This window comes from Trichoderma virens (genome assembly GCF_000170995.1).
Source record: "Trichoderma virens Gv29-8 chromosome Unknown TRIVIscaffold_91, whole genome shotgun sequence".
Classification (NCBI taxonomy): Eukaryota; Fungi; Ascomycota; class Sordariomycetes; order Hypocreales; family Hypocreaceae; genus Trichoderma; species Trichoderma virens.
The window spans coordinates 1,256,864-1,280,402 of NW_014013658.1; the positions used below are offsets into that span (position 1 = coordinate 1,256,864).

The 23,539-nt window shown below is 50.8% G+C and overlaps 8 protein-coding genes across 8 annotated transcripts; 4 read left to right on the top strand and 4 right to left on the bottom strand.

Annotated features, from left to right (window-relative positions):
* Positions 1–196: 196 nt before the first annotated feature.
* On the bottom strand, positions 197–1,231 carry TRIVIDRAFT_125410 (uncharacterized protein; the record flags this gene model as incomplete). Its single annotated transcript, XM_014094871.1, has 1 exon — positions 197–1,231. A coding segment is annotated over one exon (1,035 nt), but the record flags the coding sequence as incomplete, so codon positions are not given.
* A 3,222-nt stretch (positions 1,232–4,453) lies between these two features.
* Positions 4,454–5,411, top strand: TRIVIDRAFT_163724 (uncharacterized protein; the record flags this gene model as incomplete). The annotated part of the gene is made up of 3 exons (XM_014094872.1): positions 4,454–4,853; positions 4,991–5,165; positions 5,225–5,411. The coding sequence occupies 3 exons, from the start codon at positions 4,454–4,456 to the stop codon at positions 5,409–5,411; spliced, it is 762 nt and encodes a 253-aa protein (XP_013950347.1).
* A 1,877-nt stretch (positions 5,412–7,288) lies between these two features.
* On the top strand, positions 7,289–9,160 carry TRIVIDRAFT_39463 (uncharacterized protein; the record flags this gene model as incomplete). The annotated part of the gene is made up of 1 exon (XM_014094873.1): positions 7,289–9,160. The coding sequence occupies one exon, from the start codon at positions 7,289–7,291 to the stop codon at positions 9,158–9,160; it is 1,872 nt and encodes a 623-aa protein (XP_013950348.1).
* Positions 9,161–9,937: 777 nt separating this feature from the next.
* Positions 9,938–10,449, bottom strand: TRIVIDRAFT_56648 (uncharacterized protein; the record flags this gene model as incomplete). The annotated part of the gene is made up of 2 exons (XM_014094874.1): positions 9,938–10,361; positions 10,433–10,449. 2 exons carry the CDS (start codon positions 10,447–10,449, stop codon positions 9,938–9,940), a joined length of 441 nt encoding a protein of 146 aa, XP_013950349.1.
* A 1,609-nt stretch (positions 10,450–12,058) lies between these two features.
* Positions 12,059–17,038, top strand: TRIVIDRAFT_10232 (uncharacterized protein; the record flags this gene model as incomplete). The annotated part of the gene is made up of 4 exons (XM_014094523.1): positions 12,059–12,755; positions 13,059–13,414; positions 13,517–16,783; positions 16,847–17,038. Coding segments are annotated over 4 exons (4,512 nt in total), but the record flags the coding sequence as incomplete, so codon positions are not given.
* A 1,438-nt stretch (positions 17,039–18,476) lies between these two features.
* On the top strand, positions 18,477–19,609 carry TRIVIDRAFT_40302 (uncharacterized protein; the record flags this gene model as incomplete). Its single annotated transcript, XM_014094875.1, has 3 exons — positions 18,477–18,504; positions 18,564–18,813; positions 18,868–19,609. The coding sequence occupies 3 exons, from the start codon at positions 18,477–18,479 to the stop codon at positions 19,607–19,609; spliced, it is 1,020 nt and encodes a 339-aa protein (XP_013950350.1).
* Positions 19,610–19,895: 286 nt separating this feature from the next.
* On the bottom strand, positions 19,896–21,125 carry TRIVIDRAFT_65028 (uncharacterized protein; the record flags this gene model as incomplete). The annotated part of the gene is made up of 1 exon (XM_014094876.1): positions 19,896–21,125. One exon carries the CDS (start codon positions 21,123–21,125, stop codon positions 19,896–19,898), a length of 1,230 nt encoding a protein of 409 aa, XP_013950351.1.
* Positions 21,126–22,617: 1,492 nt separating this feature from the next.
* Positions 22,618–23,265, bottom strand: TRIVIDRAFT_119731 (uncharacterized protein; the record flags this gene model as incomplete). Its single annotated transcript, XM_014094877.1, has 1 exon — positions 22,618–23,265. A coding segment is annotated over one exon (648 nt), but the record flags the coding sequence as incomplete, so codon positions are not given.
* Positions 23,266–23,539: the final 274 nt, after the last annotated feature.

Below are 23,539 nucleotides of genomic sequence, written 5' to 3' on the forward strand. Positions count from 1 at the left end.
GCGGCGTCCAGCTTCCGTTGTCTAGCTCAACGCCCTTCTCAGGCAGCGAGTGTAAGACGGCCGAGAGCTCAAGAAACCTGTATGGCGAAATTCCTAAATGAGAAGAAGAGGCGCTAGTGGGCTGTTGATGCTGCGGCGTGGGTGTAGTCTGCTCTTCAATGATTGCACCAGCGGTTGTCTTCGAGCCGGCGAATGCAATATCAGACAAATCGTATGCTACAGAAACTATCCATTGGGCCTCATATTCATCGCCAGAGAAGAACTCGAGCAGGTCTTGCAGCTGGCCGGGATTCCCCTTCTCCAGGAATCCCTGAGCACGCCCCGTCTTACTCGGGTGCCAACTGAACTGAGGGCGGCGTCCGCCAAACTCAGCTTGCTTAGCCCTCACAAGAGTATCCCAAGCACCGTGGATAAGCGGCTGATGCAGGAGACCGTAGATGACTCTTGAGTGCACCCAGTCAGCCTTGCCCAAGCCAGACTCAAAATGCCGAGCCACATGCTCAACGTGTCGCTCGCGTGCAGGATGAAGAGCAGAGCAGAAGCCGCAGGCCCAGTAGTGACGCTTGCGGAGGAACTTAACCACCTTTTCTGCGTGGGGACAGGTTTTGCAGCCATGGGACAGCTTGTGGTGCTGGTTAAATAAGTTGGGGCCCCAGAAGCTGCGGTTGCAGCCTGGCTCGGGGCAGGGATATTTTCTCCAACGCTCGTGGAATTCATCCTCGTGGCGCTTCCAGTCGTACTTACGCTTGAAGCTTACCTCACACGAGGTGCACCAGTAGAGGATTTGCTTTTTAGGTATTTGTGGCATAGGCAGCGGAGCCTGAGAATGAGCTGACGGCGCAGAGGGCCGAAACATAGTCGGCCGGGCCGAGTTGATAGACCACGGGGACGCATCCCTAGATGAACCTGCCGAAGGCGACATCTGCGAGCCAGGCATTGGCGGAGCCCTCATCAAGTTAGGCCTGAGGGTGGTAGCCGAGGTTCTTGAAAGCGGTTTCTTCTTGATAACAGGTGGAGCACCATCGGCCGGCGAGGGAACTGCTGTCGAGCCGGGGAGCGGGGCCGAGCTGGAGCCAGGAGTCGGAGGCGCGTTAGTAGTCGGGATTGCCGAAGCGGATGGGACAGGCGAGCTGTGGGTCATTGTTAGGGCCGGTGGAGGTGACGGCGTCTTTAGAGGAGGAGCAAGAGTTGAAGCCTGGGGGCGAGGTTGCTGCTGCTGAGGCATAGACAAGAGGTAGTTCGGCTAAGAGAGGAGAGGAGACGGGATGGGATGGGCGTCGATACCAGCGTGGTGGGCGATGCTAGCGGAGCGAGAGACAGGCCAAGCGAAAACGAGTTATCTTTGATCCTGGGAGCTACTAGATGGTATTTGCTCATTACATGTAGCTCTCAGCTTTGCCAGACCATCTACGGAAACAACAGCTACCCCCGCTAAGTGGTTTGAGATGGAAGCTGAGGCTTTTTGAGTCAGCCTTGTGGTTGTACACTAGCTGGGTTTGGCAACCTACCTACATATGTACCTGTGTAACTTATATTTCCTATTACGGCGAGCCGGGTTCTTGTTTGTTATTGTACGATTCCATTTCCAAAGGCCAAATCTCTGGTTCGAGGTTCATATTGGTGAAACGGCCAGGTCAGTATCGAGCAGTGTGCATAGGTATGCTGCTAGAAGTAGCAACAAATGGATCTATAGGATCTCATGTGATTGTATTGTGAACGCTGTGCCATCAAATGGCTGTCTAAGTTGCCTAAGTCGTGTAGAGCACCGAATATTGTATATCCTGTTTACTGCGCTGGATTATCTCGAAATATACATGATTCTAGGCTGGATTATTGGATCATCACCATAATCCCGAGAACAGCTAAGATTTGACGTTTTTGCAAGATATGAAACCATTGCCTTTATTGTTGAGTTTTTTCTTACTGAGCATGCGAGATGTTTGTCTGTAATCTTTCTCTGTAGGATTCCTGTCGCAATACCGATCCAGGAATATTGTCGACCCACACCTCCCGAATCTCGAAAGTCTGCACCATCTTGATTCTATAGAAACAGTCATTTCGTACTCATATTGATAGTAAGAGATTTAAACATTTTATGACACGCTATGATTAAAATCTGCCTAAATCCCAGTGCTATTTATCGCCGCACATACGAACACTCAGGAGCATGGTACTGTCACGCGCAACATACCGATACATATCAAATAACGTGTCATCATGAGTGAGCAGGAGCTTACTATAGCTGAAAGAGTCCTGGCGCTAGATTGCGGAAAATAGAAGTGCTTTTAATAAAACTAGAAGTGCTGTGAATTACTCACCACTTGTCGTACCTGCATTCTTCTAAGCGCGATCGCTGCCTCAACATGGCATCTTATGGTAAGCATTACTATGGCTTACTCACGAGGCTGTGTTCTTGTTTTGTAGAGGTGGCCATGATCTTGAGAATGGAGATTGGGTAACAGGTAATATGTAGCTATATTCAGCGTCCTACGCCTACGCCCCGTAAGGGCAAAGTTTAACATTGCCACATAATTGAATCCAATTTCATTGTAACACTTTATCTTTCTGAAATTTCAACAGTCGATATGATGGGTGGAGCTGCATTTAGTGTGAATATACGGAGTACTGCAGATAAAGTTAGTAGACTTCGCATCATAGGCAAAGGGGGAGAATTTGCCACCGAGGACTTTGTATCTCACTTCTTGAGATACCAAGTAGAAATGAGGGTTAGAAACGAGAAACTGCATTACTTTAGTATCTCTTGGCTTGGCTATTAATACACGTAGGATGTCGACGTGAGACGCCGACGGCACCTAACTTGTCTCATCCTCTCACCCTCAAGACAATGGCCACCTCTACTCCGTAGATAAGAAGACATGCCCCCGTGATTCTATGCCAAGAAGCGAAAACGTGGAAATCAGGCCATAAGCCAGGAACAGCCACGGTTGCTTTGTCGGGTTTGGGTTAGTGTCAACGGCGAGCTCTTGGCATCGCGGCATTAGGGTTTTGCGTCAACCAGTTGAGCCTCTATTGTCTGTGCGAGCTTCGAACTCGTTTGTTTGCCTCTAAGACAATTTCTCAAAAAGGAAAGCAAATTCAAGAAAAATAGGCAGATCTATTAGATATAGAAGAGCACTGGGGCTAGGTAAATAGACGTATGCAAGTCCATGTAGATTGGACTACGACCTGTAAGCGAGGATGGAGCTAATGGAAGGTGTTTGAGGATGCTGATCACCACAATTGCCGAGGGTCAAGGGTATGTAAAATATTAAGCTTAAACATGCCGAGCCCTACAGAATTGGAATTTGAAACCAGAGCATGCATCTTCACCTGAAGCATCACATCCAACCGACCTGGAAGGCCCACAGGCGTTGAAGACAAAACGGCACTAAGATGATTAAGCCACCAAATATCTTCAGCATCTACAAGGGGCTAGATCAGACGCCGCGGGCCCTATTTATACATTATAGCCGCTCGAATGCCGAAAAGAAAAGGATAAAAATTAGTAAAGAGACGGAATGAGCTGAACGACTGGAGCTTATTCAATACCAGTGAGAGCGGCGCTTGTTTTACACGCCGACTAGTAGAATTAGTGTTTTTTTCTACTCCGCGCAGCAATTAAACATGAATATGAGCGCGTAATATGGGCTTCGGTATTGGATGTCAATGCTGAAATTAATACATTGGATGAATGTCCACGCGTCGTCTCTATATGGGGTCTGGGCCCGAGATGATGAGACGTGCCAATACAAGCTTAAAAATAAAAGTGTAAGAGGTCTGTCTCATGGAAGCTCCCCGATTCCTATGTTTCCTGCGCAAGGGCCTTAGTTGTTTCATTCCGTAAGCGATTTTGGTGCACCAGCAAATCAATTCAGATATCCAGGACGCCGGGATCTCTTCCACCGGACGTTGAAGGAAGAAACAAAAATGATCTATCGGCCGTCTGAACGAAACAACGACGGCCGCATCTAAACTTCTCTCGGTCCTGACTGTACCCGCGCGGCGGTGCTCGTAGTAGACAAACGCAGGTAATACGGGGTACCCCGTAGACAGAGCTCAGCCCAGGAGTGCCTTAGCTACTACGCTCTAACAGCCTCGCCAAGCAGCCATGTATTCGGCATTTGCGGGAGCAGGGTGTGTTACGCTCTGGGGGTTAAGCTTCGAGATGGATGACCAAGGTAAAAATATCCGGGCTGTGTAGGTGTAGATGCACTGACGAGGGGTGAGTCTGGAGTGGCCGGGGTGAGGAGGGTTGGGTCGTATCCGAGATTATACGCCAGATATAAGCTCCGTCCCCTTTCTGGCCGAAATACAATTAGAGCCATCATCCCAACCATTTGCTTCTCTTTTCATCCAGACTTTAACCATTGCAAACTCACGATATTTCTCTTTTCTTTTCTTTTTAAACTTAATCTCTTTTTATAATACACACATCAAACATCAAACATCAAACATGACTCGCTTTGCCCAATTCGCGGCCATTGCGCTCTCTCTCGCCGCTCCGGCACTGGCGGCCTGCGACTACGGAACCCATCTCAACCCCCGAAGCGAGTCTGTCCCCATCAGCACCTTTGGCTACACCGGACTCACCGGCCCATTGAACTGGTTCGGGCTCAACACGACGGCCAACAAAATGTGCGCCACGGGCAAGTTCCAATCTCCCGTCAACCTGGACTCTTCCATCTCTACGGTCCACGGAAGTTCGGTCACCTTCAAGGTGGACTCTTATCCCTTTGGCTCCGAGTTTGAGAATCTCGGCACTACTGTCGAGGTGCCCGTCAATGGATCGCTCGTTTCCGATGGCAAGACGTACAAATTGGCCCAGTTCCACTTTCACACTCCTAGCGAGCACCGTGTGGACCTGAAGTATTTCCCCATGGAGGTGCACTTTGTGTTTTCTGCTGCAGGTGAGTTATGGCTTGAACGTTGTTTTTCCACATGAGGCAATGTTCAAAATTATAGTTGCTGACATCCGTCTGCCCTCTAATAGACAAATCCACGGCTGTTGTCGCTTTCTTGATCGACCTCGGACTTATTTCTGATCCCCTGCTGACGGCGGTTTTCGCCTCTGTTGGCATGATTGCGGAGCCTGGTTCGACGACCACGACCGGTCCTCTTGTGTTTGGCCCTCTTGAGAATCACCTCCACTCCAACACCATCTTCAGGTAAGGACAAATGCTTCCTCATATGACGCCGTGCTTGTTGGTTGACCATGATGACTTAGGTACTCTGGCTCCCTGACCACGCCTCCTTGCTCTGAGGGTGTCTCATGGCACATCAGCACCAAGCCGCTGCAGATTGACGAAATCACCTATCAACGAGTCAGGAATGTCGTCAAGTTCAACTCTCGATACACACAAAACTCGCTTGGCGAGGTGAATCTGCTGCAGAACGCTGCCAATGAGCTTTAAGATGGGCCTTGGCGCAGGAGTGGCTTGTACTTGTATATGTGTGCGGATAGATACTGAGCGTTTTGTTTGTTGGGTGTTGGGTGTTGGGGGATTGTATTGATATATCCTGGTGGTATATAAGGAGTGTACGTGTATGCTGGACAATCACGAGAAGTTTGTTGGAGTAAGTTGAATGAGCGTTTAGAATAAAGCATAGTCTATATTGTAACTGTATAGAGGTAATACAAGGCGATACCCGGCCGGCATTAATTTCGTGTAACAATGTATCTGAAGGAACGAAGAAGATGTTGGAAACCGAGGATGTACAAGAGCTAGTGTGCTGAGAGAGGCTGAAACAGCCCGCAAGATAGATTGCAAACCTTGCTGAGAAGACCCGTCCCTAAAATGCTCAACCGCCAAGCCGCTACTCTATTATTGGAGCTGTGATCTCCATGTGGTGATTTAAACTCCAAAGTCAAATGTGAGGCGTGCCGGTTGTTGGCCGTGCCGGATTACCTAATCTGGAATAGCGATGCGGGAGAGGCCGTTTAAGTTGCGATAAGCAGCAAACGGGAAGACCCTGAATATTCGACCCTGAATATTCGACCCTGAATATTCGACCCTGAATATTCGACCCTGAATATTCGACCCTGAATATTCGACCCTGAATATTCAAATCCTGACTACTTTTGACAATTGGACATGAGATGAAGATGAGATGAAGAGAGGCAGAGAAGCTGGTTTGATCTGGCGGTGAGATGGACATGGTGCTCCTGACTTGCTTGGTCGAGGTTAGTTTGTCGTGCTAGTGATTACGATATTCACATGGAAGAATTTGCCACTGCTGAGTGCTACAGAACAGAAACATTGGGGTAATTTTGGGTGAGAGAGGGGTTTAGCAATTGTTGAGGACATGCTGTATTAAATTGGGATGTGACATGATGAGATTGTTGGTAGGGATTGGCTATGGATGCTACAGTAATTACTAGCCGTCATCTCCAGGTTAACGAGTTAGTTAGATAGTTAGCTGAGTGGTGAGGATGCGAGTAAACAAACACCTCCGTCTAAGACATCGTCACCCGTTTCAGGTCCCTGGCCAAGCAGAGCAGAACAGGGGGAAAGGGAAATTGTGGAGCTCGTCTATTTACCTGCACATGTATCGTATGTAGGGCATCGACGATGGAATTTCAGGCCGTAAAAGCATCCGTGCGATGGCTTTGTCTTATGGTTTGGCCGCAAACTCAATTGATGTCGACGGGCCCCATTTGCTGCAAGCACTTGCGCATCCGCCTCTTTGCGTCCAAGCACTTGCAGTAAAAATCCTTCAACTCTCGATGCCTCACCATCTGCTCAATCACGCATCACATCCAATCTCTTCTTCCAAGGGCCCTGTCACTTCCTCCTCTAGTGGCCTGTTGCAGCGTCTCCGTCTGCTGCTGTAGCGCCTAACCACGCAAATTCACCAATCAAACCCCCCGTCGACCCGGCAACCAGCATAAACAAATCCACTCACAGGAGGCTGGGCCAACCATGCGAAGCCACATCTGCACGCACTGCAGCAGCTCCAGCCATATTTGAATATCACATCTCACCTGCCTGTGGTCGGGCATCTCTGATCCTTCCCCCTTGTGGTTTTTTTTTTCTTTTTCTCGAGGAATCAATTGTACAGTATCATACTCCGTACAGTATTCGCTGTTCCTCTTAGTGGGCGTCTGTTTGTTGGGTTAGCGAATTGAGCCAGCCCTTTCTTTACCGTACATAATCAACTCACAGGACATTTTCTCTCTGTCCATCTCTCTCTCTCTCTCTTCCCCCGCCTCTTTACCATCCCACCGTCCTTTTGTCTCACGCCCCGGCGCATGAGGCAGCAGGATCCGGATTTTGACACTCACACTAGCATGGAAGACTACCGCTACGAGCAGGAGAGTGCTGATCCCGACTACGACGACGAAACAATGTCCCAGCCCGACGCCGCAGACAATGGCTCGCACGAGGGCCACGACGACGACGTCTTCAGCGACAACAGCCCGCGCAGTTCCATGGGCTCCATGTCCGAGGCCGACCCGCGCAAAACGGGCCACGATGGCCTCCGGTCGCCGCGCATCTCCGACATCCAGCAGTACGACGAGGGCGAGTACGCAAAGACCACGCCGCGATCGTCGCTGAGGTCTACCTCGGCCAAGGTCACCTCGCCCACCGAGGGCTCTGGCATTCCTCGCTCCGGCCGTCGCAGCGCCCTGCCCACCGTTTCCCGCTTGGGTTCGCCCAGCCTGTCTGCGCAGTACTCGGCCAAGAAGACGCCCCCGCGCTTCAAGAAGAACGACCCGCCGCTGGTGCTTCTGCACGTCACTCTTTTGCCACTGAGGTGGGCGTGGGGCGATGTTTTGGATGAGGCCAAGACGAGCGAGCTCAGCGAGGGCGTCAAGACTCTGCGCGAGGCCTGGCGACAGCTCCAGGACACCATCGGCGACACCATCCAGGACCGCGGCGTCCTCTTGCCTCACCCGCAGAACGATTTTGAGGTCATGGAGGAGCGTCTCCTGGAGGCGCTGGAGCTGCCCTTTAAGAGCCGAGCGCGCATCCTTGAGTGCGGCCACTATCTTGGCCCTTCCAATGAGATGCCCTTTGCCGACGAGCATGACAGTGAGGACGACGACACCTACGATGACGACAGGTCGGCCCGTGCCAGTGTGCCGAAGAAGGACACCCACTGGTGCACCACCTGTTCTTGCGAGATCCCAGTCGATGCTCTGGGAGCTGGCAAGATTTACCGCGTCAAGGTCTATGCCAGCAACGGCCTGCTGAGGGCTGGTGCGTGGGAGGCCTGCTGGAAGGAGATGGAGCGCGTCGACATTGAGCTAGAACCCATGATGGACGCCAAGCTCCAGGATGAGCTGGTGCACCTTGCGGCGCGCCAGGATAGAGTCATCCACTCCAAGAGCAGAGCTGGCAGACGACGTCTCTCGTCCCGCGTCCAGGACGTCGAGGACGAGCGGGAGGAGGAAGACTTTGATGAAACGGCTGCCAGCGAGGGCCAAGAATCCTTCATGGCCCAAGGCAGAAGTGCATCCCGACGATCGGTGTCGTACGACAAAACATCGCCTGCATACCGTGAGATGAACGGTGGAAAATCCCGCTCCCAGGAAGACGCTTTTGGCCAGAACAAGACACAGAGCCGCTTCAAGGCTGGCAGTTTCCCCGACATGGTTGTCAATGCCTTCAAGAAGCTGTTGGACGACAAGAGGAACTTGGCCATTCTCCTGTTGAGCGCCCTGACCGTGGTGGTTGCACTCCGTGGCGGCGTCAACAATCGATTCTACGACGGCATCGCCCCCTTCCAGCCCGAATTGACCGAGTCCTTCGAGACGCCGACCACGGTTGTGACCGAGGATATTGGTGAGGGAGAAGCGCAAGTCGGAGAAGACGGCGAGGACTTCTCATCCACCTCTGGAATTGAGAATCTGTTCACAAGCCTGGCCAAGAATGACGGAGAGAACCCCTGTGCAGAGCCACAGACCGTCGAGAAGTGGATGACCGCTACTGTTACCCAGATGAGTACCGTAACACGTACCGACATGCCACAAGCAGATGATGACTTGTTCTCGGAGGGTGATGAGGAGGATGAAGAGGATGACGAGCCTTCGTTCGCATCCGCAGACGGCCTTTACCTTGGAGATGGTATTATGGATGAGGAGGAACTCAAGGGTGCTGGTGGAAATCAGGGGCAGAGTGACTGGCAGTGGGGAAGTCCCTTCAAGTTCCCCTGGTAATTTCTTCTTTTTGTCTTCTTCTTTCTCCTTAACCATTTGACCAGCGATGACGAAGAATACCAATGATGTAAGTAACGAGCTGGAGGATGCAATATGCCGCGACGAATATTTTATGTTTATTTGGAGGGGACTCTGTAGGTAGAATGAGGTCAATGCGTATAATACGAGTGGATTGTTATATAAAGCTGTTGGATGATGCCTTAGGTTGTTTGGCGATTGATTAATTGGCCTTGGCTTATGCATTGCCCGTCTATTACATAGAGTATTAAATTTGAAGGAATAATATAGTAGTCTTTTCACATACACCCACACTTTCTCTCAGCCGGCTGCTTCCCTCTCCTCTGAATGTCTTGCTTCTTGGTTAATGCAGCTTGAGACATATATGCAAGTAATCCTGTCTTACTCGCTTGTGCAGATGCTGAAGAGAGGTAGTATCTGTAAGTAATGCTGACAGCACCCCACCACTTGTCCTCCCTACCTCGGTATCCGCGCCTCCTGATTCTCCGCGCGCATACCGACTGATGCAAGTACACGTTGCCAGATCAAAAGCGAGGGCGTATGTATACGCATGTATATGTATGTATATTTTATTATTTGAAAATCAACAAAAGACAAGCGCTATATCCACATGTTCAGACCCTGTGCCGCTGTAAAAGAAGAATGCAAAGCCCAAGATATTTTTCAACAGTTCCCCTTCTAAAGCCTGTCCAATGCACAAGGTAGGAAGTTTTTCCCATTATAATGTTTTTCCCGTCATAAGCCCACGTAATCCCTTCGTCACAACCTGATGTAAATGTCCATGCAGTCGATCCTCCACTCCCGCTTGCCCAGCAGGTTGCGCAGCCACTCGACGCCCAGGCCGGTCCACTCGTTGCGCAGCACGGCGATTTCGTCTGCGGCGGCGCGGGCGGCGGCTTTGGCGGTGGAATTGACCATGTCGACGAGGGTGTCGTTGAAGGCGAGGGCGAGCGCGTGCGACTCGTCGTCGTCGGGCAGCTGGATGGCGCTGGGCCTAGGGAGGAACCAGTTGCTGCTGAGGTCGAAGAAGCAGCGGTCGGACCAGTTGCACGAGGTCAGGAAGAGGATGAGCAGCAGGACGGAGCAGTAGACGCAGGGCCGGTTGAGGAAGTAGGTGCAGATGAAGAAGAGGAGGATGAAGGCGGGCGATGCGTTGGTCGGGATGAAGAGCAGCGGCAGCCAGCTGAGTGGAATGATTAGCGTTTGTTGGAGACCGGCGAATTGTTGTAGAGAGATGGATGATTGGAGACGAACCTTCTTAGGCAGAACATGGTTGCTGGTTGCGGCGATGAGGAAAAATAAATAGGGGGAGGTTTCTTTGTTGTTTTGTCGGGGTTTTGCTGGTATGAAAGCTCAGCCGAGCTTGAAATTCAAAACAAAAAGGTGGCGAGGCTTTGGCGGATTTTTTATGACGCCGAATCGCTGAGCATGTGGCGGGTGGGGAGACGGAAGCAATATAGAGTTCCTGTGCCGCGCGTGAGATGAAGGGAGTCTTGATGAATAAGACGGAGGAGCAAAAACAAAGTATGTAAGCAGCAGAAGCTGTTAAAACAACTAGATAAGGAGAAGAGAAGAAGGAAAAAGAGGGGATTTGCCGTGAATGGGGGTATGAATTATGAATTACGAGCAGCTGGCCATTACGAGGTGGTATTTTTCCAAGGGTCGGAGTGAATGATGTTGCAACTTTGACGTACCTCTTGCAAGGCAAGGCCCGTCTAGTCCGGCAAAACTACGTGATAAAAAGCGCCATTCAAGCGTGAGGCTGGGAAACCGGCGAAACAAAACAGACGAGGTTGCGCCACACGAGGCTGTGGTGGGTTTCTGCTAAGGCCATATTGTTCTCTCCTTTTTGCTTCTCAGCCGTTTTCTGTTGTTTGGGGAGTTTCCTAATCAAGAAGCTTGGTGCTACATCCGTATCTTATCTTTGGCTTTACTATCGGATAAGCGATGGCCGGGGGTGTGTCTGTTGGCTGCAGCCGGTTTTGTAGTTTTTTTTTTCCTTTCTTCCGTCTTTTTTTTTTGTCTCTCTTTATCTAACCTGGCTCTCTTCGGGCTTTGTGGTTGGGCATCTGTGACGTGCTTTGGGTGGGTGTGAGTTGGCAGCTGTGGGTACTTGCTAGTGTTAGTTACAGACATATTCTTTGGATGTGGTTTGTGGGATGTAGTTTGTTGCCTGATGCAAGTGTCTCAGTTGCGTAGTTTTTTCTTCTAATTTTTTAATTCTTTCTTCCCTGGGTTTCATTTGCTAGGCGTTTTTTCCCTTACCTTCCCTTTACCCTCCCCTCTCTTGTTTCTGTTATAGCTTGTAAATCCGTAAACTTGAACTGTATTTTTGTCAAGGTGCTCAGCTTCGCGCTGACTAACCCGCACCATCCGGCAAAGCCCGTGCGCACTGTCGAGCCGCAAACCCGTGGGATACAGGCGGCTGCTTTAGCGGAGGCTCCAGTGCGAACAAGCACCTGGGCACCTAAATCTGAGCACTAGCGCTCTTAGCTGCTCGCGATAGCAAGGCTGCTCAAGTGAAATGTTACCCAACTCGGGCCAAGTTTTTTTTTCTCTACCTACGAGTACCTCTCCCGTGTACCTTCTGCCCTGCTCCTTAACTCAACAACTCAACCACCGACATTTTCTCTTCCATCTCTCTCTCTTCACCTCTCTATCCCCCTTCATCCTCCTCCTCCTCCTCGCCATCATCCTCTATCTTCCTCTATCTTCCGCCCCGTTACACACTTCCTCAACCCCTCCAAACCACCAAAAAAAACAAAACACCAGCTGGGCCACTCCACTTCGTCCACCTCGCCCTCTCGCGCAGCGCGGAAGCGGCAGTCATCTGCATTGCATCGCATCGCCGCGTCTCCCAATTCGCAGCTTGTCTCCATCATGGATCTGCCTCCTGCACCGACTCCGCCCGTCTCTGGCGGCATTGGGCCCAACTCGGATCGCACCACCAGTCTGCTCAACCTGCTCAAGTTTAGTGGCCCTGGCACCTCGAGGGAGCCGCTGCAGCCGTCGACCCAGAGCCATGACCAGAGCCAGGGTCAAGCCCAAGCTCAGGCTCACTCTCAGGCTCAGGCTCAGGGCCAACCCCAGGCTCCGCTGCCATCTTCCTCGTCCCAGCAGGCCGAGTCGTCCTCCCAATCCCACCCTCAACCTCAACCGTCGGCCCAGCAACAGCAGCAGCCCGAGCGGCAAGACGATGAGGAAGACGACGACGAAGACGAAGACGACGAACAGTACCAGGGCCATCAACATCACCAGATGCAGTCGCCGAACCAGTTCTCGACCCGCATTCACCAGCCTGCCCCCACGGCAGCCGATCCATCTGGCCTGCTCGCCGCCCTTATGAGAGGCGGCCACGAGATTGAAGAGCCCAAACCAGCTGCGACGCCGCCGCAAACTCAGGCTCAGCCCGTCAATCCGTTTGCACGCGACACGCCGCCTGCCGGCAGCACCTCATATCTACTCAATCTGCTTAGGCCCAAGCCTTCCCAGACCGACCAGCCGCTGTTGATTGAGGCTTCACGCTCTGCCGAGCACACTCCGCAATCGCAGGAGCACCATTCAGAGACCAGCAGCCGTTACTACGGACATCACCCGCAACAACAGCAGCAGGGCCAACACCACCAGCAGCAGCCTTTGAGTTCATATCACACGCAGGGTGTGTACCAGAATCCGGCTGACGCGTTGGCTGGCCATGGCCATGGCCATGCTGGCATCAATCCCATCTTCTCGCCGACCCAAAAGGACCCCGCAGATGTGTCGGTGCTCTACCAGGCATTGGCTGGCACGCTCAACCAGATCTCGCCTCACAGCGGCAGCAGTGCCCACGGCTCTGGCCCGCCTCCTTTCCACATCTTGAAAAAGGACCAGAGCTCGCCAGCGGGCTCTAATCCCTTTGGTGGCAGTGAGCGAAGTCCTCTGCAGAGCCCTCCCCAGCAGTTTCGGCACAGCCTTGACCGTGCTTCGTCACTCCATTCTCATCACTCGCACCACTCGCACCACTCTCAGCATTCCCACCACTCCACTCAGCAGTCTCTGAAGCAGACTCCTCCAACTTCTGACTTTGGTAGCTTCGTCAACATTGACAAGAACAGAGAGACTGTCTCCGAGGCTGTTCATGACCTCGCTAGTCGGGCCGACCGCGACGCCCAGGACGCCCTGGATAGAGCTGAGCGAGAGGCCATGTCCAACTATGCCGAGAGCGCCACTATCAAGCCTCATGACGAGAGTGATTGGGTGCAGCCTTCCAACTATTCCGATGCTACTCGCTCCATTGAGAAGCACACCATCGAAGACATCAAATCTGGCTATGAGCATCGTGGCTATGGCTCCTCTGAGGAGCATCTTTCAAAGGATGTTCCGGAACCCAGAGACATTGACAACCATGGCATCGCCGATAGCTGGGACCAGGAAGGAATTGTGGTCATTGAGGAAAAGGAGCCGCCTCCTGTCAAGGTCTACAACTTCCCGATGAAGCCCTGGATCTCCATCACGCTTCAAGAAGATACGACCGAGCCTCGACCGCAGTTCCGAGAGGAGTCGATCATGGACGTTGCTCACCTCAAGAAGGACTTTGACCAGATTGACCGTAACCTGTACACCGCTTCTCAGACGTACATGACGCACGGCATGTCCAAGCAGGGTGGCCTGCGTGTTATTCGCCAGGACGACGGAAAGGACGCAAAGGTTTTTAGAGACACCAAGGACCGCATCTTCAACGTCGCAATGTCAGTCACCCCACACGACTACGAGGGTGTTTCCCGGGAAGCTATCATCGGTACCGGCATCAGCGGTACTGTCTACTGGGTCCAGATCAAGAACGGCGAGAAGGATCACCTTGAGGATCCTCATCTGGAGCAGTACGGCTTCGCCCTGCCCCCGATCAACTCCCAGGAAGGCGATGCCCCTGGTGGTGCCCTCAAGACTCGCGCCCGTGCCTCCACCAACCACCCCGAGTTTTTCGCTGTCGGACGGGGCAAGTCTATCCACTTCATCTGGCCATCCTTTATCCTGCAAAACCAGCTGTTCAAGCCCGGACACGATCGCGTTGCTGACACTGAAGCACTGCTGAGCCAATGCTCCCTCAAGATCAACACTGGCAAGGCTGGTAAGGACTTTACCTTTAGCCAGGACGACAGCGTCATTGTCTCTCTGGATAAGTCTGGCCGCGTCAAGTTCTGGGATGTTCGTGACCTGACTGCCGTCAAGGAGGGCTCGGATCCTCGCAACCCCGCGCCCGCCCACTCGTCCCTCGAGGTCAATGAGCCTCTGATGACCCTGGCCAGCACCCCTGAAGGCGAAAAGGCTTGGCCGACATCCGTCCTGCTCCTCGACAAGCAGCGTCCTTACCAGAAACGGTGTGCGCTGCGATACATGATTGTCGGCATGAAACAGAACCACACCCTGCAGCTCTGGGATCTCGCCCTGGGCAAGCCCGTCCAGGAGTTCAACCTCCCCCACAGCAAGGAGTCCGATGCCGTCTGCAGTGTCATGTATCACCCGTCCAGTGGTATGATCATCATCGGCCACCCCACCCGAAACTCCGTCTACTTCGCCCACCTGTCGGCCCCCAAGTACAACCTCAAGAGCGTTTCTCAAGCCGAGTATATCCAGAAACTCGTTTCTCAGGACCCTTCGATCCCCCAGCCTGATAGTACCGCTGTCATCAGCGGTGTCCGCGAGTACTCGTTTGATAACCGCGGTATCCTCCGCAGCTTGGACATCCTTGCCAATCCCGCCATGGTCCAAGATACTGATGAGCCGACGCTGTTTGAGCTGTATGCCATGCACTCCAAGGGCGTTGCTTGCCTTATGGTTAAGCAGGCTGAGCTGGGATGGTCCAAGGACAACAAGGTGCTCGACCCTGTCGATGCTGTCGATGTGGGTGTTGTCTCGGTGTCTAAGTTGAAGACCCCCGTGCAAGTGGATGTCACCAACGGTGCCTCAGAGCATGCTGCCCTTCCCACCCCTGTTCGCATTGCTACCCGCACCGTCACGAGGGACCTTGTTCCGCCGCAGTCTGCTCAAGTCGCCGCTGCTTCCTCTTCGGAAGCTGCTACTCCTCGGGGCATCATTGAGCAACAGACTGTTGCTACCCCGGCGAAGCCCAAGGGCGAGGCCAAGGAGGTTGAAACTCCCGGACAGTCATCGAAAGAAAACCATCCCGAGAAGCCCGAGCGCAAACAACGTAAGAAGAAGGGCAAGGATGCCGAATTCAACGCCAACGGATCGGCGCCATCGCATAAGAGTGAGGCTGCCGCCAACAAGGGCGTCGTCGGCGGCCTTGCTGGCGCTGGTGGCCTCTCGTCTGAAGCATTTGATTCCACGATTAGCAGTCTGGAGACCAGGCTCGGGGCTGTCATGTCTGACACCTTCAAGTCTTCGATGAGCAATCTTCACAGCAAGATCAACGACAGCGCCCGCGCTAGGGATGACAACTTTAACCAGCACCAGCGGAAACTCCTCGACATGGTTTCGGATATATTGAACGAGAACACCCAGAAGGTGCTCGAGACATTGATCCACCAGCAGTTTACCGACGTGGTCATTCCCACTATCAGCGACAAGACCAGCCAGGCCGTCTCTGATATGGTTCAAAACAAGCTACAGGCCAACATGGCATCGTCTGTGCAAAAGGAGATCCAGAGCGCCCTGCCCCATGCTGTTAGCCGCTCGCTCCGGTCCAACGACTTCATCAACGCGATTTCTGATAGAGTCAGCAACGTCGTTTCCACCAATGTGCAGCAAGAGGTCTTGTCTACCTTGACTCAGCGACTGGCACCGACGTTCAACAACATTGCTACACAGGCGGCTCAGCGCGTGGCTTCCGATATCCACAAGCAGTACCATGACCAGTTTGAGCAGATGAAGGCGCAGCACGCCGCGGACAACAACAAGATCGACCAGCTCCTGTCCTACGTTACACGACTCACGGATATGGTATCCACAATGGCAGCCTCGCAGTCTTCGCTCCAGGCCGAGTTCATCAAGTTCAAGCAGCAACCCGTTGAGCTTCCCGTGGTCGGTGCTGCCGGTGGCGTCAACATCCCGCACCCCGCCAGCGTCGCACACAGCATCGGATCTCATGGTTACGCTAACACTGTGGCCAGCCACCGCCCGAGCTTCCCGCCCAGCCAGCCGCCGAGCCAGGGCCCTAGCCACCCCCAGCAATACGGCAGCCCTCAGTATATGCGCGGATCTCAGCACGTGGCGAGCCCCCACGGCTCTGCTCCCCCTTCGGAGCACGTTGGACCTGTCAACAATGTGTCTGCGCTTGCCGGTGCCTATGCTAGCCAGATGAACAAGACCGAGGCTGAGGCTGACAATGACCTGTTGCAACGCATCCGGGTGATTGAGCAGGCCATCTCTGAGAATCGCTTGCAGGATGCCATGATCCAGTGGATCCAGAGCGGTCGTGAGACTGACATTTTCCGCCGCTGCCTGAGCCGATACCCTCCTGGCAAGTTTGACGGCCTCCAGCCGTTGATGCTGCTCGTCGTGATTGCCACAATCTCCAAGGACCTGAAGCCGAACCCACGCTTGAAGGAGGAAGTTGAGTGGATTGAGATGGCTGTGAGGGCCTTTAGCGCCAGCTTGCCCAACTACGTGAGTGTTTTCCCTCTTCCCATATCTATTTGGAACAACAATGCTAACATTTGTCACTTGCAGAACTGGGATGACGATACTTCTCGTGAAGTCATGAAGAGCACATCACAGACGATGCAGTTACTCATTAACCGCGTGCAGCCCTTGATTGCGGGTATCCAGGATGGCTTTCCCACAGATCCCTTCCTGGCCAACCTTGAGAGAGGCAAGCTGGAGTGGATTGTGCGAGCGTCTGAACACATTCTGTCTACCTTTTACTAGAGGACATCAGTGATGGCCCCTTTCTTATCATGTCCATTTTCTATCCGTCATTTTTTTCAGCATGATTCCCAAGCTATTGCTTTATGGAGGCAGGGTTGATTTTTCATTTTAAGGCTCATGGTTTTTGAGATTAACAGAGGCAATACTGCGGCTTATGAAGCAATGTTTTCATAGCATGCTATAGTCGCTGATCCTTTTAGACATGACTGCAAAGACAAAATTTCGCGCAATTGACGATTCGGTGTACATTGGGAGGAATGAGAGAGCATATGCGTTTTGCGCTGCACATTTGCACATCTGAAGACTATCAGTCTCGGCGTGGTTGACATTTCCGGTTTTTTTTCTCTTTCTATTTTCTCAGCTATCAATGGTTCATCTATTCTCCGTCATTTTTGATGCCTTTTGTCCTTGCTGCTGGATAACCGCTCCCAAGTCTCTTTTGCGAGGGGAGAGGCGGGAATGCCATTGTCAAGCAGTCCTAGGAAGCTTTTTCGCATTGACGAAATTTGTTGAAGGGAAAGGGGGGGCAATGATACCAAAAAGTTAGTTAGCAAATCTGCACGCGCGCCGACATGTTTGGATGCGATGGGGGGAGAGGCAGAGGGAAAGGGGTGAGGGTCTTTTTTTTTTTTTTTTTTTTTTTTTCGTTTTTACTTTTTCCTTTTCACTTCATGTCGGTTTAGTTGTTTTTCATGTAGAGAAATTAGTCACGATGTAATACTTTTATTTTTATCTAATTGAGTTCCTGGTGATTTCCTCATATCTGGAGATAACAGGGACATTACTGTCTGTGCCTTGTGAGTAGTATGTGGCATTAATCATTTATAGTTTCGTAAATAGATACACACCTTTGTGTTATCTATCCGCACCTACAAACTCAAAAGTGTTGTGCCGCATACGTAATCCCTCACGTCAGGCACGTTGTCGACGTGTCATATGAAGTCACGGTTTCTCTTATCTGGGCTATTATTTCGGACTCCCGGAAGGATATCTGGTATTCAGGACTTGAGGAATGCGAGTGCTGGGGGGCGATGGTCGCGTGACTGGCTCTTTTGTTTCTGAGTGACCAATCCCCTTAGACAAACTCGTGTCCTCTATACAACATTTGCTTAATAAGAGTATTGAAGGTTATCTGGGCTTATTCTCCGTTAGCATAGAAGCTTCCGCGGCTGCCGAAGGATAGCAAGGGGTAAAAAAGTAAACACCTGGAGATTTAGAGTTGGCGAGGGTGGTGTCGTCATGTAGCTTACTTTTGTCGTAGATGTCCTGATTTATGACGAGTTCTGTATATATACAGTGTGCGCTGTGTTTGCAATAATAGTACTTTGTTCCCTTCCTTCTCTCTCTTTCTCCCTTTCTATTGGGAAGTGTATTTGAGATACTGTTGTAGTTGTACGTAACAGTGTTCTGGTTACTGTTTTACTATGTCAAGATGGGACTATTCAAGAATGTCATTGAACCAGCATGTAAGTCTACATCAAGCAAACAACCAAGTATCCTCAATCCTAATGTTTTGAAACAACAGCAATCGCTCTTGTTTTCGCAGCCGGAACGCTGATAAATCGTCGGCGATTGAAGCCTCAAAGATATCAACGTGACATTGAATCCATACCCGACTACATTTCCGCCGAGAAGAAGACTGACGATGCGTCAGCTTCGCGAAGAAAAGGGGGCAAAGGCTCGAATTTGCTCGTCTTCCGGGTGTTGTCGTGGATTTTTGGGGCGTTTCCGTTTTTGAGCGAGATATGGTATTGGCTTCTTACATACTGGTTCGTTTCGTCCTCTCCTCTCCTTTGAAGTACAAATCTGATGGTTTTGCGTAGGATATATCAGCTTAGTCGCGCTTTAACGGCTCGAGCTATTGCGCCTTATCCTCATGTCTATCTCGTCGCGAAGTATCATGCTCTGCAGCTTCTTGCAATCGAACAGTTCCTCCACATCGACATCGAACAATCATTTCAAGCGTACATCCTCTCGAATCACGCTTACATTATGACCGTTCTCAGACATATATATCACTCCCACATCATCGTCGGCGTCGTCTTCATCGTATACACATACACTGTCCTTCCACCATCCTTATTTAGGCGCATCCGACGCACCATCGCTATGGATAATTTCATCGCCTTCATCATAATCTCTCTCTGGCGATGTTACCCTCCGCGAATGCTCCCACCGGACTACGGCTTCGTAGACATTCTCCATGAAGGAAAGACGGGCTCCGTATGGACTCACAATCGGTTCCAACTGACGATTGCCGCGATGCCGAGTCTGCATTTTGGAACCTCGATGTTATTCGGGGTGTGTTTGGCGAGATTTAGTCCGCATTTGGTGGTGCGTGTTTTGGCGCCGCTGTGGCCGTTGGCAATGTTTGTGACGGTTGTTGCGACGGCGAACCATTTTGTGCTGGATCTCGTTGTTGGTGCAATTGTGGCGCTTTTGGGATGGCGGTGGAATAGAGCGGTTTTGGTGTTGGAGGGTTTGCAGGATTGGATGTTTTCGCCGGTGGTTGATCGAATGGATTTGAGATTTGGGGGTGAAGGTTCTGGAGAGGCTGAGAGATGAGATTTGATAGAGGGGGCATGACAGGGCTGTATCATAAGGAATTGCATCGGGACTCAATACGGCGAGGAGTATGTTATTGGCTAGTTAGGAATGACTATCAAGCTTACTACAATCACTGTACATAGTAGTAAAACGGGTCTTCAACGCAGATTCCCTTCGATGAAATGCTGTCGAAGCTTCCAAACAATATACTCCAAATCCCATATTATCTTCAGAAAGTAGCTTGGCAGTTCTCCATTCGATAATTACTGTATTTGTTCCCGTAAATTCATTTCCGCTGTAAAAACTAGCTGGATACAGCGCAGTCCCGGTCGTATCCGACCCAAATTACTGGGCTTGAATCCGCCACAGGCTTGACAGAGAGCCCACAGACGCCAGTATCTGCTCTGTAATTGAATGAAAGACACTTGGGATCACTATTACAGGTAGATTGGCAGGCCTGAAGACTGCTCACATTGCTTGTTGTGTAGAAATCCAGTTCCATCTGGTTCAATCCACACTTGGGGAGTGGGCAGTCTCGATCATAAAAGTAATAGGTTCCGGAAGTGTCGTTTTTCGTCTTTGCAACTGATACAGGAGCCGAATACAACCAGCATCCACCACTAGAGGGTTTATACTCGGATGAAAGGCATTTAGTGTCATTCTTGCAGTTATTCTGGCAGTCCGTGACGCTCTTGACTGTTGATGATTTATAATACGACGACCCATCGCCTGCCACCCTGCACTGCAGAGGGCCAGGTTTAACGGGGCAATTGCGATCATTGAAAATGTAGGTTCCCGTATCGTTTTTAGTCTTTGCAACTGACACAGGTGTCGCATATAGCCAGCAGCTACCACTGGAGGGTTTGTATTCGGATGAGGAGCATTTTGGATCCTTGATGCAAGTAGACTGGCAATCATATAGTGTGTTCACAGTTGACGATGTGTAATAGCTCGAGCCATCACCGAAAATATTGCATTGCGGGGTTGTAGCTGGAATCGGGCAATTGCGGTCATAGAAGTAATAGGTTCCTGATGTGTCGTTTCTCGTCTTTGCCTGTGATACAGGTCCAGCGTATAGCCAACAGCTGCCATCTGAGGGTTTGTATTCAGATGAGAGGCACTTTGGGTCGCTACTGCACGCAGACTGGCAACCAGAGACCGTGCTTGCAGTTGACTTTTTGTAGAAATCCGATCCATCGCCTGAGATATTGCATTGTGGGGCTGCAGGCGCGGCTAGACAATCTCGATCGTTGAAGAACCATTTTCCTGTGGTATCGTTCCTCGTCTTTGCCTGTGCCACTGGTTTTGCGTAAAGCCAGCATGTACCAGTAGAGGGCTTGAACTCGGATGAGAGGCACTTGGCATCGCTCTTGCACTTGTACTGACACTCCAGGATGTTGCTCACAGTTGACGATGTATAGAAGTCATCTCCATCGCCTGGCACTCCACATTGCGGCGTGGTAGCAGCAGGAGAAGCAAGAGTCAAGGGGAGCACGCCAAGGGCAAGTGCTTTCACGAGGTTGCAAATTTTCATTGAGAAATAGGTGATATCGATGTTTGTATTTTGGAGGAAGAAAGAATGCCTTTGTACGTTATATTTGACAGACGATGAGAAGCATGAAGAGATGAAGAAGAGGGAAGAAATCCGAGTTTAAGTATTCGTCTCTCCAACACCGGTAGCAGAAATTTGAAGTCTGTGTCTTGTGATCTCACACAGACTTACTAGATATACCACGTAATTTTATTACATGTTGAGGGATAGTGGTTTCATTTATACTAAGCCGTTGCGACTTTAAGGCGTCTGTGTTAGACAAACTACGACACAATAGCCAGGTGTGTAATAGCGAACCAATAACGGTACCGAAAGCGTGTACATGTCATATAAAACGAATCAGAAATATGTCATTTGTTTCATTAGATTGTGAGCAATCGTTTCCTTTACAAAGGAGGTTGGCTTATGAAACTACGACAAAGACGTGTGCATAAGCTGAAGAAGCGAGGCCACGATCTTTCGGAATGCTAATGTTTGAGTGGGCTATGCAAAGAATGTGACTAACACAGGTATTCTTTAGTCTCGCTGTGTATGAGCGGATACAAATGCGACAACATTGTAGCGTATAGAAAAATTTATGCCTCTCAAGACCCCCTGGGATAGTATTTACTCGATAGCGACATCGGAGCTGATATTGGTCTAGATCAGTATGTTGTTTCTTATATACAAAGATACAGGCTATCATCTGACCAACCGGAATACGGTAAGTGGTCCGCCTCTCGGTATGGGGACTCAGAAATTCGAACCATTGTCTCACACTGGCCCGTGTCTTGGGTATATTCACATGCCTCCTTGTATATGACATTAAAAGGGGGTATTAGACCACCAAATTGGTTAGAATAGGGCGATCTTGGTGCTGGAGGGTTTGTAGGATTGGGTGTTTGCGCTGGTGATTGACCGGATGGATGGGAATTTTGTGGTGAAGGGCGTTTTAGGGAGGTGCATCGATGATGTTACCAGGACTATATACCTAGATTACATATGGCAAACATACCGTCTGGCGAGTCCTTGTATCTTTTCACATGTATCATAGAAGACTAAATACCTAGTTGAATAGAGTTTATATTCCCATACTAAACCTAATACATAGCTTAATGACGGGGACGTAAAGTATCGTAAAGCAAGAATTCTTTTCGCGTAGGTTCACAATTATTCCGACTACCGTTGCCTATCGTTATATCTGAATCATTTTCCCGTGCTGATTAGGTAGCCTTTAGAAATCAAACATAGGCTTGTCTCCATATAATTAATTACGATTAAAGAAATCACTCCCACCATGTTGGTCACCATGGTGAACCCTTAGCCCTTTTGAGCCTTTGATAGTGATGCCATCATACGTATGGGACTGGCCAGTGTGGTTAGATCCACTGTAGTCACGACCGAATGTGTTCCCGGCTAAGATAGATCCGTCTTCTCCTGCTTCGATTTCGATATTCTTGTATTGGTGACCGATTGTCTGGCTTGCAGCAGCAAAGAGTACTTGGTCAATGCCTTGTGCTGAGGTCGTCAAAGCTGCTTTTTCTTGTTCACCCTGTGCCTCTGAGACCTCGCGCTGCACGAGGTGAGACTGTGTGGTAGGCGGAGGTGGAAAGAGTTGTTCAAGAGATTCAATAAGCCCAGATATGTCTTCGACGAGCCTCGAGATTGCCTTGTTGTGATGTATTGACCAAGTAGCCAGCTTCAAGACGCTTGCGCCTTTCCTACGCTTGGCCGCGAGAGCGTTCATCTTATTGTTCACTGAGGCAATTGCCATCTCTGCCGCTGAATACGTGACCGGGTCTTGGATCTCAACTGCTTCATTCTTCCCAGCCTTTAATTCGTATCTATCTGCGATCGTCTTACTGTCTTCGAAGAGCACGAGGATCTGGAACAAGGTGTCCTTCGCTGTCTCGATATCGTCTTTGGTTGCTGAAGGGTTCCCAAGCTGGGGATCATTATAGACATCGACGGCAGCGCCCCAGCGAGACAATCTGAGCTTCAGTAGCGTCAGTTTGAGTTGACTCGTCTGGTAATCCTTTCCAAAACGACGGCTCAACTGGACATAGTCGAAGACTTCAACGCATGCCGAGAAGGCGGTCGCTGCGCGAATGGATCCAGAAACCATTCCAAAAGCTTCGGCCATCACTCGTGTTAATGGTCGCTTGTACTGTGGAAGCAATAACCGTACATGTATGTATCTTAGTGGCCCCAAATTGCTCGCGCATTGCAAAACGCGGCTGAGGATTCTCTGCAGGTTGGCTACCTGCAGTCACCTGACTAGGTGCAGCCGAGAAAAGAACAATCTCTATTGGCAAATCCCTGTCTCCCAAATTGCTTGTTTTTTTTTTTTTTGCTTCTTGATCCTCTCGCGCGCTGCCCAGCCCGCGATATTGCTTGGCATATGCCCCCAACGCTTA